The sequence below is a fragment of the Neomonachus schauinslandi genome, chromosome 5 (genome assembly GCF_002201575.2).
Source record: "Neomonachus schauinslandi chromosome 5, ASM220157v2, whole genome shotgun sequence".
Classification (NCBI taxonomy): Eukaryota; Metazoa; Chordata; class Mammalia; order Carnivora; family Phocidae; genus Neomonachus; species Neomonachus schauinslandi.
In genome coordinates this window covers 159,851,646-159,867,155 of record NC_058407.1, presented here as the reverse complement: position 1 = coordinate 159,867,155, position 15,510 = coordinate 159,851,646, and the positions used below count along the sequence as shown (strand labels likewise).

Below are 15,510 nucleotides of genomic sequence, written 5' to 3'. Positions count from 1 at the left end.
CCTCCCCCTTCCCCTAAGGGTGGGGGCTGTGAAAGATAGCTGGGGAATCAAGTACAAGGGGGTGGGGACAGAGACTATCTTGCCACCCTTAACACTGCCCAGCCATGTGGGGTGGAAGGAAAGGGGGTATGTGAAGAGCCCCATTTCCATGACAACCAGTTGCCTACCCCCTACTTTGGTGGAAAGAAGGGAGAAGGCCCCTATGTCTCCCTGGAGGCTTTCCCCCTCAAGACTTCAAGTAGTGGTTAACAGAGTCAGGCCTGGTTGTGGAGGAAGAGGGGCCATGGCAGAAAGCCTAGGTGGAGGAGCAGCCCACTCACGTCTTGGCCTTGCGGCCTCTGTGACTAATAGTAGGGCCAGCCAGGTGGGGAGGGGCACTGCTGCGCAGGATGCGCTGGTCCCCTTGGTTGGTGGCCCCACCAAGTCGGCGGGGGCCAGGCCGGCGACGTGGGGACCCATCCCCTTCCTCCTCCTCACCTGAGGCTTCAGCCTCAGACTCCTCTACTGAACCCTCAGGTCCCAGGGGACTTGGGGGCTGTAGGCGGCCCCGCTTTGCCAGCCCAGGACCGCCAACTGGGGCCCCTGCCCGTTTGCGAGGCACCTTCTCAGTCTCTAGTGGGGGGACTAGAGACCCTGGACGCAGCCGGGTCGAGCGCAGTTTTGGAGCTAACGAGACCACGGGAGGTGTCAATTCTAACCCGCCTGGCCCGCTATCTGCTAAATCCAGGTCATCCTGAATTACAGCCACCACCATGGACCCTTCACTCTTTCGTCCCCGCATTCCCTCCGCTTCCAGCCGCAAGCGGGCCAGGCGGGTGAGGGGGCGGCTTCCATCCTCATCAGAGGAACTACCCTCGCTCTCCCCCTGGCCCTGGGGTTGCCGCCGCCTCCCCAATCCACAGCTCTCAAGGACAGAAGAGCTGTCACGGTCCAAGACAGGGAGCTGGCTGGGCCGAGGTGATGGTGGATTCTTGGGAGGTCGGCCCCGCTTCCGCTTGGGTGGGGATGTTGACATGGTGAGATTGGTGACAGTGTTGGCGACAGTAGCAGTGGGACAGGCTAGGAGTGGTGGGAGTGGTGGCAGGGGAGGTGGTAGCGGGAGTGGCTGTGTCCGGCTCTCTAAGTTGCCATCCCCTGGAGAGGAAATGGTCCCAGGAATGGGCAAATCTCGTGCCTTAGGGGGCCGCCCACGCCTTCTTTTCTCCACAGGTGAGAGGATGATGGGCTCGGGTCTGTGAATTGGCTGGGGTCCAAGAGGCTGGGGCCCAGGACTAAGCTGGGGTCCCAGGACAGGCTCCGCAACAATAAGGGTCTCAGCCCCAGGGACTGGGTCAGCCCCATTGGTTTTTCCCTTAGAGGTGGATGAAGGTACCTCATCCACCCCTCGCCCAGCATCTGCTGGAGACCTGTTCTTCTTGGGGGGCCTCCCCCTCCGACGTTTCACAGCTGGAGGGGTGATGGCAAGCAGTGCCCCTTCTCCATTCTCTGGGCTGCCCCCACCAGTCACCCCCAGCTCAATGCGACGGCGAGCTATGAAGGGCTGCTGAGTTGGGGTGGGCAGTGTGGACGGGGGAGCAGCTTCACAGGGCCCACTGGTGGGAGGTGAGGATTCTGGCCCCGACATGCTGCGGGCAGATGGGCTTCCCGGGCTGGCACCAGTCTCAGAGACTCCAGGCAATAGGGTGCTGGCAGTTCCCCGCTGCTGTCGCCGTCGCCTCACCAATTCCTTCTCCTCAACCACAGTCACCAGCCGTCCTGGCAGCTTGCGGAGCACTTTGGGGCCTGGAGGCTGCCCTGGCCGACCAGCCCCCTGACCCCTAATTTCTACATCAGCACTGGTGCGACGCCGAGGGGGCCGGGCAGGTGAAGGACTCTCAGGCGAGGAGGTGGTGGAGGATGAGGTTGATGGGGCTGCGACCTCTGCTGAAACAAGTTCCTGTGTCTTCTCTGGGCTGGAGATTGGGGTCTGGGCCTCCACCAGCTCTTCTGAGCTCTTGTCAGCTTCCAATGGCTCCGGAAGTAGCTCATCAGATGCTGAAGGTGGGAGATCCAGCCCATTGCTCTCACTCAGACACGAGGGCACCTCCTCACCATCAGGCAGCACTGTGAGGATGGTCCCCTCAGCAGGCTCTGGCACTTCCTGCTCTTGACCGTTGGGGACGCTGTCAGCCTCCAGGGTTGGGCTAGGTGCAGAAGAGGCGAGAGAAAGGTTCTTCTCTGATATAGGCAGGATCTCAACAGCAAGTGGCAACAGATCCTTAGGGGGCACAAGAGTAAGCGGGGAAGTCTCGGAACTGGCCATATCAGCCAGCTCCGGGGACTCGGTAGATGCCAATGCTTGTGCACACAGCTCTGTCTCAGGCCCCAAGCCAAAGGGGAGGTTGGTGACTGGGGGGGAGATGGGCACAGAAGGTAGACCAAGCAGGAGAGGGGAGGAAGGAGTTGAGAGAGAGGTGTGGGTGGGAGGTGGGGTATGAGCTGGTGGAGGGGTACAGGCAGGAGGAGGGATACAGGCAGAAGAACAAGAGGGAGGAATCTGTGAAGGAGGAAGTGGGGGAGAAGGCAAGATATGAACAGGAAGCATGGTTACTGGATTTGGGGCTGAAATGGGGATCGGGGCAGGGATTGGAACAGGGATTGGGGCAGGAATTACAGCCGGAGCTGAAGCTGGAGTGGGTCGAGGCCTAGGTGCTGGCCGGGGAACTCTCTCCCTGGCAGGGCTGCAGCGTGGGGGTGTGGAAGTGCTACGGGTATGATGGGTGGATGTGACAGGAGTGTGGTTTGCCCCTTGAGTCTCAGCCCGGGCTCCACGAAGACGCTCACTGACGCGAGTCCCTGGCCTTTCAGGGGCCTTGGCCTTCTTACTGCGCCGGTGACTGCCTCCACCAGTCCCACAGGAAACCTCATCCCCAGCCCCTGGCCCCTCCTCCTCCTCTTGGGGTAGGCGGAACACCTCCTCCTTGGCTTGGTCCAGGTCCTTGCGGGCAGCTTCCACTTGTTCCTACCAACAAGAGAGCCCAAACAGTGGGTGGTCAGAGGGAAGCAAGCAGGGTGGGAAGTGGGTAGAAAGCAGCCACTTTTCACTTCCGTCCCCACTCCCTAGAAATACTCACTTCTGCCTGCTTGAGCTCCTCTCGGCTCACCTCCTCCAGTGAAGCTTCCAAGAATTTCATGGCATAGCGCTCAATGGGGGTCAGCTGTGGGAAGGAGCAATGGTGATGAACGTAGTAGGGACTTGGTAACCAGGGCCCATCACCCTTATTTTCACCAGAGAAGATAAAGGAGGACCACAAGGTCCAGAGGAAGAAATTGTGAAGGGTGAAGTTGAGAACTACTGGGTACAACACTGACCTGTTCTACAAGGGCAGCGATTTCCTGCTCAGCTCGGGACATCTCTTCATCCTCAGCCCCAGGCCGGCTGGCCTCCTCTCCCTCACCAGCAGGAAACCCATCATTCTCATTGAATTCTGCAAGTTCAGCCACCTGTTCGGCCTTGGCCTGGGTGGCCGCACGGATATCCTCCTCATCCTCTGCCCGACACAGTGCCTGCAAAGATGTGAGGAAGAATAACCAGGAGATTTAAAGAACTCCACATCCTGTGGTTTGATTCTGACAAAAATTTGAGGCCCCTTTTATATCGAACCAGGTATATAACTGAACTCAACTCTCTTCTGAGCCCTCAAAGTTATCAAAGCAATACAGTATTCCACATAGGATGAACTATATTTCACTCAGAAGCCCACCAGTGTGGAAGTAACTATTTTTTTCTTGTTTTTTTTTGAAGATTTTTATTTATTCATTTGACAGAGAGAGACACAGCGAGAGAGGGAACACAAGCAGGGGGAGGGGGAGAGGGAGAAGCAAGCCTCCCACAGAGCAGGGAGCCTGACGCGGGGCTCGATCCCAGGACCCTGGGATCATGACCTGAGTCGAAGGCAGATGCTTAATGACCGAGCCACCCAGGCACCCCGAAAGTAACTGTTTTAGAAACCTCTAGTTCTGCTTCCTTTTCCATTCAAGTCAGTCTTAGATCTCCTCAAAAGAGCAGTCCCAGAAAGCCTTAAATATAAAAAATCCCTAATTCTTTTTTTGCACTGAGATACCTCTTGACAACAGACTAATCACCTCTGATTTTCCCCTGTGATTAATATCCAGAAAGCTCACACCAAAGTCACCAAGGGATGCAACCTAGAGTGTGCTCAACAATGAGGGGATGGCACCTGGTAGGGAAAAACACCTCCACGGTACTGTACCCTATAGTTCCCAACATCTACTTATTTTTCCCCCCAAGATTTTATTTATGTATTTGCCTAACATCTACTTCTGAAAAAATAACAAATGCCCACCCAGCCTTTGCCCCCCAAAGTCACAATTTAGTAGATTCTCATATCAGGTCCCAGTAATCAGTCCTTTAAAAAAAAGCTCTCCAGGGGCACCTGGCTGGCTCAGTCAGTAGAGCATGCGACTCTTAATCTCAAGGTTGTGAGTTCGTCAAGCCCCACATTGGGTGTGGAGCCTACTTAAAAAAATAAAAAGCCAAAAGGTTCCCCAACTTATTCTATGCACCCATCAGTGTTTGGAAAACAAGAGGTTACACCACATAAAAAGCACTTCTTACATCCACTATTCCATTTCATCCTGTTACTTCCTTCCCATTAGCAGTTCAGAAAAGTGAAAAGTAAGATTCCAGGCTCAGAAGATTAAGCAGACTTGCTTAACAAACACAGTAAGAAGTGCTGTTAGAATTCAAACCTGTAACTGAGAATTCCAAATCCTGTCTTTCTTCTATGAAATCTTATGAACGAATAAGCAAACTACTCACAACTATTAAAGGCCAACAGTCATCTGAGAAGCAGCAGAAACATTCTTTCCCCCTGGAAAACCCACACCGTAACTATTAGCTCTACTCTATAGAGATTGCCTGCTCTTTTTTCACCTGCTCCAGGATATGGGTCTGCTTGCTGGCCACAGTCTCTTCTTCCTCTTCAGGGGCAGAGGGTACGGATGAGCCAGATGGCTCTTCCAGGGGCATATCAAACAGCTCTCGGATGGTCTGCTTTGGAGAGAACAGAAGAAGTGTCAGAGCCCGTGGAATGCTGGGCCCCAGTCTACTAGGAGATAATAACTCTTAGAAATAATCAGAAATTGCCACTAGTTGAATAGACAGATCTGTGGAGACCAAAGCATCTTCTTTATTTTTTTAAAAGATTTATTTATCTTAGAAAGAGAGAGCACACACATTTGAGGGGAGGGGCACAGGAAGAGAATCTTTCAAGCAGACTCCTTGCTGAGCGTGGAGCCCAATGTGGGGCTCAATCCCACAAAATCACAGCGACCGACTGAGTCACCCAGGCGCCCCAGCATCCACTTTAATAAGCAGGAGCAACTCCTGTGAGCATAGCAGTTCTCTCCTGCATAGACTGGGAGATCTTAGTACCTGTTTAAAATAGGCTGTGGTGAAGTTGCCTCCCTCAATGGCCATGTCTCCCAACATTCTCTTCTGATTTGCCTTTTTTAGGATGTTCTCCTCCACTGTCCGTTCACTGATAAGTCTAGGGAGTGATGAAGGCCATGTGTAAATAGCCAAATACATTAATAAAACCCTATCAGTAAAGAGGATGCAAGGTGAGGGGACACTAGGCAATACCTGTAGATGTGGACATCTCGGGTCTGGCCAATTCGGTGACAGCGATCCTGGGCCTGAGCATCCATGGTGGGATTCCAGTCGCTGTCATAAAAAACAACAGTGTCTGCTCCTGTCAGGTTCACACCCACACCCCCACTCCGAGTTGAAAGGATGAAGCAGAATATGCGTTTGTCTGCATTGAATCGTTCCATCAAAGCCTAGAGAGAAAGAAAAAAGACAGTATCAGGAAATGTATCCTCTGAAACAGACTGAAGGCTTAGTGGTTCCCCTTCTGGAACCCTAAGGTCTGGAAAATGGAGATAACAGCTGAGGTGGGCCTTGAAGGGCTGCAGATGCCCGGGGTTACCTGTCTCTGTTCAACTCTAGTAGACCCATCCAGACGCAAGTAGAGGTGGCCATGGTAGGTGAGAAACTGTTCCAATACATCCAGCATCCGGGTCATCTGGGTGAATATGAGCACCCGGTGGCCCTCCGCCTTGAGCTGTCGCAACAGCACTGCCAATGTCTGCAACTTTCCTGAAGAGAAATGAAGGGTACAGGGAGCTTGTTATATGCTAGAATAGGAAGAACACTTAGCACTGAAAGACTGTGGTTGAAAAATAAAACCTTTAGGTGAGGGTTTCAATTAGCCTAGGAGATCAAAAATATTTAACTTTAGGGGCGCCTGGGTGGCTCAGTGTCTGACTCTTGGTTTCGGCTCAGGTCATGATCTCAGGGTCATGAGATTGAGCCCTGTGCTGGGCTCTGTGCTCAGCGCAGAGTCTGCTTCAGATTCTCTCTCCCTCCCCATCCCACCCCCATAAATGTGCTCTATTTCTAAAATAAATTATTTTTAAAGAAATATTTAACTTTATTTTATTCCTGTACGGGATCCCCCTCTTCAGTCTGCTCCTTTCTTGGATCTATCTTCTGTGTCTAACCAGGGCTAGGATAACATACAGACCCCTTGGAAAAAAGGGAACCCTCAATGGTGTATGAGCAGGAAGAAAATCCTTAAGAACTACACTGAGTTATGCCACCTAAAACACAAAACAGATTCACAGGACAGACATCAACAACATCCACTGGATGTCATGACTTACATATAAGGATTGAAGACCCCTGAGATCAGAACCACAGAGAAAGGATCTTATGAAGTTATCTAGTTCAACCTCCCATCAAACACAGAAATACCTTCTATAATGTTTCTGGTAAATCAGTTTCAACACTTTTAACAAAGACTTTCAATTCATCTACTCTAAATGGTTTGAAATGTTACACAATTGTTTTTTTATGAAAATATTTTTTGAGTATATGTATTAATAAAAATTTTGCTGTCTTATATTCTAAGGCCATTTAAAAAATCTCCAAATATGTTACTACAGAAATCTCTCTGCTGGGTTGTGGCAGAAACAATTCACTACTGTCCAAAAGATATTCTTGATTAATAGAACCTGATTTACATTGTAGACACCCTGGCAGAGATCCCTTGATTCCAGGGATGATAAGCCCCAACCCAACCCCAAAAGATAAATCATGATTGGTCTAAAAAAGCCGTAGTTCCTCTTTGCCATTTCCCTTTGTCAGTGATTATTCTAGGGATGGGCATATGGCCCAAATTAAGGCAGTGAGCTGTGAAGCACAGTCAATAGGGAGAACTCTCTCCCCATTCCCCAAAAAGAGAAACTTGCTGAGAATATTTTATCTCAAGCCCTGCTTCCTGCTCAGAGCATTGCAGTGCTCCCTGGAGTTGTGTGGCAGCCATGATAAGACCATCAAGAAATCAACATGAGAATAAAAAGATAAAAGCTAAGGATGCAGAAAGACCAGAAGGTCCTGGGTCCATGAAAACATCAGTAAGCTGAACCAGTCATATACCACTATTCTCAGAATTTCTCATTAAGGAAACAATAAATGCTTGCGGTTGAAGCCACTATTGGTCAATTTTCCATTACTCCGCAGCCAAATACATTCTAACCAACAAGATTCTAACCAAAGACAGGAAGATCCTTGTGTTTTCCCAAAACAAAACTTACTATTTACTGTGCAGTCTTGTACCACCTTGCACCTTTCCCCACGAATCTGAAAATTCTCTGCTGTGCTATCTTATTTGCCACTGTATCCCAAATGATCAGCAAAATACAACAGATACAAAATAATTACTGAATGAATGAGTTAGCACACATTTTCAACTGTCATCAAAGTCAAATTCATGAATGCCAAGAATCCATAAGGCCTACACTTCTCCATCTTGCCTATAAGCATAGCCTGAAAAACTGTCTAATGTTTAACGAAATTCACAAAAATCTATATATAGCATCCCTCTGATATAGTGCTACTAACAGAGGAAAAAAAAAAGTGAAGGGATCCTCACTGATCAATGAACTTACCACAATCATACTGGATGAGCCTCAAGTCAGGGAACTGGGTGCGCATATTACACACAATACGGTGCAAAGGACGAGCCCGGGGCCAGAGCTCACAGGCCAACTGCTCCTGGAAGGCTGCCTGACGTGGGGCCAGCCAAGGAGGTGGGTGGCAGGCATGCAGGGAAGGGGGAGGTGCCTCCACAGGAGGCATGACAAAGATGAACCTGTGAAGGAAGAAGGCAAGCAGTATAAAAGATGGAATTCTGAAAGGCCCCAAAAGTGCACCTTCACCAGCCCTAACCACTACATCCACTCAGAGGCCCCAAGACCCGCTTCTGCCAACCTCTCAATGATTTCTGACAGCTGGTCTAGTCGTTGCTGGGGAAACAGTACAGCCTGGCGGGCAGCCTCGGTATAAGTCCAAAAGGTGGGGTGGCTGGGGCCAGGAGAACGAGGGCCGATGGGGCTGGCAACAGGTTGGGGCAGGGTACAGAAATCCAGGACTTCAGTCCCATACACAGGTGCCAGGGCCCCATGAGCCTCACTAAGTTGGAAAATCCGTTCCAGGCGTTCAGACCGCTGCCGCTTCCGCTTTTCCTCCAGAGAGTCCTGGGGATGAAAGAAAAACAAAAACAAAAACACAGAAAAAGTAATCAGTGTCCTCATAGAAAACCTGACCATTCATCCCAGAATTAAACATAACCTATAGAAACCACAGGATTCAAAACTACATTACACTTTCAGTGGTTTTCAAGTTATCAATAATGAGAATTACTCCTTTCAAATGCTATATGAAATAACTTCTCTGCAAAAAAACTGATCTTCCTTTGTATGCTACCAAAACAGAATGCCTGAATACTCAAATTTAAGATCTGTGTATCTAATAAGTTTATAAAATAAATGATTTCTGGGAATTTTCTTAACACTTACTCCACAACATTCAAGTTAATTTGCCTTCTTGAAGTGGATCCAAAACAATTATTAAAAAGCCTCCTCCAATCACTGAGCAGGACAGAGTGGCTAATCAAATCCATGGCAGGTTTCTGCCAAGGGCCACACTGGAATGGGGTAGGATGGGAAAAGCTAATCAGACATCTAGATTTCATCACCCTGAGAGAGAAAGGGGGCAGATAGGGAATCTATAGGACTTTGACCCAGTCTTTTCCCATCACTAGCACTTCAGGTTTCACAGGCTATAAAACTACCTCTTTTTTTGCAGCACTTACCAGATTGGTACTTTTACATCTGTATGAGTCTTTGACTAATGTCTTCTATCAATGAAACTAACCATAACACGAACCGGATCTGATCATGCTCACTATAACCACCCACTATGTAGCTCAGTTATCTGGCACCAAGTAGGGTCTCAATAAATAGCTGCTATTAGAATGAACAAATGAAGGAAACGGACCCAAGGAGATGGTCCTGAAAAAAAGCAATGTCCCAAATCTACCTTCCTGACTGCTCCCTTAAACTTGACCTCTTAAGCTCCTGGTGATCAAGGTAAAAAAGGAAAGCATCCTAGCAGAACAGGCCAGCTCTCAAAAGTAGTAGCAAAGGAGAAAATATTTGCAAATCATGTATCTGAAAAGGTATTTGTAGCCACAATATATAAAGAAGTCTTTCAAATCAGGAAAATAACCCAATTAAAAAGGGTAGGGGTGCCTGGCTGGCTCAGTTGGTAGAGCATGGTCTTGATCTTGATCTCAGGGTTGTGAATTCAAGCCCCAGGGTGGGCGTAGAATTTACTTAAAATAAAAAAAATTCTGAAAATAAATTTAAAAAAATAAATTAAAAACACAAAGGATCTGAATATCTAACATTTCTTCAAAGAAGATACACAAATGGCCAACCACTGAAAAGATGCTCAACATCACTGGCCATTAGGAAAACACAAATCAAAACCACAAGACACCACTTCACACCCACTAGGATAGCTATAATCAAAAAGACAATAGCAAGTGTTGGCAAAGATGTGGAGAACCTAGAACCCTGATGTGCTGCTGGTGGGAATATAAAACGGTATAGCCACTTTGGAAAACAGTCTGATAGTTCTTCAAACAGTTAAACATAGCTACTTTCTGACTGAGTAATTCTGCTCCTAGGCATACATCCAATGTAACTGGAAACGTATGAAGACACAAAATCTTACAAGTGAATGTTCACAGCAGCATTATTCATAACAGCCAAAAAGGAGAAATATTCCAAACATGTCCATCTCCTGATGAACAGATACATAAAATGTATACCCACACAATGGAATGTTAATCAACAATAAAAAAAATTCCAACATATGCTACAATGTGGATGAACCTCAAAACATGAAAAAAATGAAAATGAAATGAAGAGAGCCAGTCACAAAAGACCAAATACCGTATGACTCCATGGGCAAATCTAAAGAGACAAAGATTAGTGTTTGCCTAAAGTTAGAAGAGATGGAAGGGTTGGAATATGATGGCTAAGGGTGTGTGGGGTTTCTTTTCAGGACCATGAAAATGTTTTAAAGACACTTACAGTGATGGTTGCGACCTATGTGAATATACTAAAAGCCACTAAATTATTCATTTTACATGGGTAAGCTGTATGATATGTGATCTTTATGTCAAACTGTTTCAAGAAAAAAAGTGTTAAGATGCTTCTACATACTTGGAAAGCAACCAAAATTTAGCACAGACCATGGAGTTGCCACTCTTGGGCTAGGATCTAGTTCTCTTCTACTTTCAACAAGCCAGACCAACCTGGTAGCATTAGAAAAAGACCAAAGGTGGAGTTAATGGCACTGCTGGAGTGGGGGCCTGGGGCTGAGGCAAAAAATAAGCAGCAGCTCTGAGCAAGAAGCAGCTCCCTTTATTTTAAAGGGAGAAAAAGACAGAGGTCCTGGAACAAGTCACTCAATCTTTCTTCCTATTACCTCCCGGATTATTTAATTTCAGCTCTAAGTTTAACTTAACCAAACATATATGCAGCCTTACATGTAAAATAAAAAAAATGGCTACCACAAAGTTCATGGAAGGACAAGAAACATAGTTCTTTTTATTGCCCGCTTGATCACCGTGGAGGTTAAAAAAAAAAAAAGCCTACAAGAGATAACCATTAGTCAGCGGCTCGTGATCTTTAGGGAACTGTATTCTATGTTGTCACCCCCCCTCAGAAGTTCAAATACTTGACAACTGTGATGGTTTTAGCACCTGAGAAAAGTCTTCCTATCTCTGAGGAATACCTCTTGTGTGGAAGAGGAAAAAGCAATGGAGTCAATGCATTTGAGTTCTCACAAGTTGGGTCACCCTTATAACATCATTTAGCGGACTAGTTTCTTCATCCGTAAAATGAGGCAATTAGATGCCAACACTGACTCAAGAATAATCAAATACCAAAAAGACCAACAGTAACAAGGCAGCCTTGAACATATCAGTAATTCTTCATAGTTTAAAAGCACGTTAGATCCTCAATTACTCCTCTGAGAAAGGCAGAATATAGATTATTATTCCCATTATACAGATAAGAGAACAGGGCCAGAGAAGAGAAGGGACTTGTCCAACTGCACACTCAAGTATCAGGTCCACAAAACTAGGCTTTGTAATTTACCAAGATAAAAATAACATCGTTCTGTTCCATCCACTCTACCAACACTCCAAAGAAACCCAACTTCCTGTTCCCTCTCTCTGAGGGAGGAAAACTTACCAGATAGAAAGGGGAACGAGGTGGTGGTGGGGGCTGGCGTCGAGGCCGGGGACCACTGAACGAGGTAGCAGTGGATGGAGGACTGGGGGGACCGGGGCGCAATGTCAGCGTCTCAGGCTCATCCTTGGAAACAGGCAGCCGGGATACCATGGTGACGGGCAAGGGAGCAGCGCCAGATGCCGAAACCATAAGGGAGGATGTCTGGGAAGCGGAAGCCTGTGTTGAGACCGGGGCCAGTGCCAGAGTCTGGGCTGCAGCTGGACCCAAGGTGGACACCGGAACTGGGGCAGGGCTCAAGGTCAACGTTTGCACTGAAGCTGGGGTCAGGAGTGAAGCAGATGACGATACTGGAGCCAAAGTCAGCGTGTGAGCTGGGGCTGGGCCCATCGGAGAAGCTGGAGTCAAAGAGGGTGCTGGAGCCAGAGATAGCGTCTGCGATGGACCCAGTGGTGGTCCCGGCGCCAAAGACAATGTCTGGGCTGGAGCTGGTACTAGGGATGACGCTGGAGTCAATGACAATGTCTGAGCTGGAAAAGGCCCCTGAGGGTTCCCCGTTCCCAAAGAGAGGGTCTGAGATGGAGATGAACCACCAAGAGTGGATGCTAAAGCTGGGGCTAAGGCCAGTGTCTGCGCAGAAGCCGGGCTTGGGAGAGGTGATGGTACCGGGGCTGGTACCATGGTCTGAGTTGATGATGGAGCCAACAGAGGAGTTGGGGCTGGCACCAGTGAAGAAGCTGAAGCTAAAGAGGTTCCTGGAGTAGATGAAGAAGCCAGAACTGGAACTGGAGTCTGCGATGGAGCCAGGAGGGGAGCAGGACCTGGCGATGGAGCCAGGACTGGAAGAGGAGCCAGAGAAGGAGCTGGAGAAGGAGCCAGAATTGCTGTCTGTGGAGCCACCATGGGAGCCAAAGAAGTGGCTAGAGCCTGAGATGCAGAAGGTGCTGGAGCCAGAAGGGAAGCCTGAGCTGGAGCTGGATTTGGTGCTGCCGGAAAAGGACTGGCCAGAGCAGAAGCTGGTACCAGAACAGGTGAACATGTTGGGGCCACAGCTGAGTTCAAGCCTGGAACATGTGAAGAGGCTGGAGCCAACAACAGAGGGTGACCAGGTGCCTGAGATGAAGACAGGGGTGGAGTTGTGGCCAAACCTAGAGTCAAAGCTGACGGTGACGGGGAAGCCCCAGCTGGTGCCAAAGAGGGAGGTCCAGGAGCCGCTGAGACAACAGGTGCCAGTGCTGGAGTCACATTGGTCAACAGAGCTGGGCCAGAAGCCGAAACAGGCAAGGGGGCTGAGATGGGGATGGTGAGTGGAGCTGAGGCTGGGGCAGGAGGCGTGGTGGAGACAGAGATGGGAAGTGAAGATGACACTGGAACGGAGACTGTAGAGGACACAGGACTAGCAAGGGGGGAGGAATTGGGAACTGGCACTGGAGAAGAGGCTGGCCCAGGGAGTGAGGGCTGCACAGGGAGAGGAGAAGAGATGGTCAAGGGAGCAGCTCCGGGTGCTGAAGCTGTGGAGACAGAGGATGAGTTAGCCCCAGAATTCTTTTCTTGCTCTATTACTCTGTCCCACCCTTCCCCTTACCCCCACGCTTCATCCCTTTCCCAGAAAACCTTCACTCCCAACCCCATGACGTCAAAGATTCAAGGACTCTGACAACTTAACATTTCCTTTCCCTCCAAGATTCTAAGAAGTATACTCTAAAATAAGGCAAGACCTCAGCACCCTAGTTCTGGGGCCCACTACAAACCGAGTCAGTATGCTGATAAACTAGAAGTCTATTGTGACTAAGAAATCCTCCGGACCACCCTATGTCCATTCCTGGCAAAAACATCTGCTCTTAGCCACCTGGACTCACCACTGACTTCGGGCGAAGGACTGTGGACCAGCTTGAGAAGGGGCCTCACCAGAGTGGACGTGGGGATGGGGGACCGGGCAGTACCCAGAGGAGGTGTGGGTAGCCGGCCAGGGGTTAATGTGGGGCGTGGAGTCAACACAGCTGGAAGCCCAGAACTCGGAGGCCGGGGTGCTGGGGCCAACGGAGGAACAGGAGTCAGTCCATCCCGAGGGGCCTGTCTCACTACAATCTTCACCACGCCTGTATTATTCACCATGGTTGGTGGCACTGCAAGAGGAAGCTACATTGAGGGAAAGGTAGAAAAGAGACAAGAGACCCAAAGGATGGAAATAGTCCAGGGGCAGGAGAGGGCAGCAGACAGATATTGAAGATACTGGCAAGGGAAAACAACACTGAGGGAAGGCCGGACAGACAGTAGCCCAGGGCATGCCTAAAGGGACCAAGGCCAGCAAGGGCTAAGTAAGTAGGAAGGCCAGGAGCCTCACCCTGGTTAGCAGCAAGCGGAAGGCTGAGGCCAGTGGGGGCAAGGGTGGTGCTGGGGGTCGAAGAAGGCAGCACAGAGACAGGGGTGGGGCCAGGGGTCGGGGCCACGGCCTGGATGAGAGCCACATGGGCAGGCTGGCTGATGAGGTGGTGCTGCCCCCCTGCTGACACCAGGTGCACCACATTCCCTGGGTTAAGGGAAGAGAGAAAGAAAGAGAAGCAGCTATCAGCCGGAGGAGGACAGAGGCAAGGGCAAGAGGAAAAGGAAAGAACAGAGAGGGAATAACTTCTCTAGAATGACCTTATCCCTATCTTTTCCAAAAGACCCCCTCCAAAGATTCCCTTTGGCCCCACCCACCAAAAGCTAGGGAAAGAAACATAAAGACTGTGTCTGAAAAGAGCAACAAAAACAGAGAGACAAGGAAGAGGAGAAAAAAGGCAGGACAGGGGGTGGGTTTTACCTACTTTGCAGCGGGCGGGGCTGCCCCACAGCAAGCTGGCGCACCTGCGCACCAGTCAAAGTCAGCTTGTTGCCCTGGATCTGGAAGGTGAGAGGTTTGCTTCCCCCTGCGCTGGCCACTGGACGTTGTGCCAGGGAGGCCAACTGCCCGATGCTGACCACTTCGCCTGCTAGGAACAAAGAAGGGGCTGAATGTACACAGGGATGACTCTAAGGCCCCTTCGCCCCACGAAGCACAGGTCTCCAGTTCCTCCAACCCTCCCCCCCTCAATTTACCATATTCTAACAAACTCAGCCTCTGAGCCTTTGATGTGCTACTTCCAATCCCATTTGTTTGCCTAGCAATCTCCTTTATATCTTCTAATGGGCTGCCACCGTACTGAGCTAATCACCACCCCCAACTCCATGCTGCCCTTTGCCCCAAATAACTTCCTACTACTAGGTTTACCACTATTTACTCATCTCTGGGTCATCTTCCCCACTAGCCCGAGAACTCACTGACAGCTCTTGATTATGAATTTCCAGCATCTGCCAAAATACTTCACGTACATTAACTACCCAGAATTTTATGCTTTCACATTCCCGAGCTTTTCTCCAGCCCTATAGCATATAAACCTTCCTCCCATCTCAAAGCCTTCATTCACAGACACCTGAGAACTTACAGGGCAGGCGAGCCTGCATATCAGGAGACAAGATGAGGCGCTGTGGTGCAGGAGTAGAAGCTGGCACTGCCGTGGTGGGAGCAGTGGCTGTGGTGGTAGAGGTGGTGGTGGCAGCAGAAGGGAAAGTGTAGCCTGGTGGCACTGTCAGGGGCTTCAACAGGCTGGAGGAGCCTGGAGGCGGGGCAGGGCTCAGGCGAACAGGAGCAGGTGGGGCCGGTTTCAGGGACAGGGTTGGCGTAGGAGGCCGTGAAGTCCCACTAAGGACCCCCAGGGGGGATGGCAACACTGTAGACACAAAGCAAGCATCTGTCAGATATACCCTGACTAGAGCCTTAGCCTGCTCCCAGAAATCTCCATACACCCTCCCAACCCA

The 15,510-nt window shown here is 49.6% G+C and overlaps 1 protein-coding gene across 1 annotated transcript in view; it reads right to left on the bottom strand.

Moving 5' to 3' along the window:
* Positions 1-81: 81 nt before the first annotated feature.
* The window catches only part of LOC110589745 (Snf2 related CREBBP activator protein), a 32,298-nt gene continuing 16,869 nt past the window's right edge, over positions 82-15,510 (bottom strand). The window contains exons 21-33 of the mRNA XM_021700334.2: positions 15,138-15,422; positions 14,481-14,645; positions 13,533-13,799; positions 11,677-12,167; positions 8,339-8,604; positions 8,017-8,219; positions 5,994-6,163; positions 5,648-5,844; positions 5,438-5,552; positions 4,937-5,056; positions 3,352-3,546; positions 3,114-3,197; positions 82-3,001 (exon numbers count right to left, since the gene is read on the bottom strand). Of these exons, the coding sequence (XP_021556009.2) occupies positions 317-3,001; positions 3,114-3,197; positions 3,352-3,546; positions 4,937-5,056; positions 5,438-5,552; positions 5,648-5,844; positions 5,994-6,163; positions 8,017-8,219; positions 8,339-8,604; positions 11,677-12,167; positions 13,533-13,799; positions 14,481-14,645; positions 15,138-15,422 (5,243 nt within the window). The 3' untranslated portion in view covers positions 82-316. The remainder of the gene's footprint in view (positions 3,002-3,113; positions 3,198-3,351; positions 3,547-4,936; positions 5,057-5,437; positions 5,553-5,647; positions 5,845-5,993; positions 6,164-8,016; positions 8,220-8,338; positions 8,605-11,676; positions 12,168-13,532; positions 13,800-14,480; positions 14,646-15,137; positions 15,423-15,510) is intronic.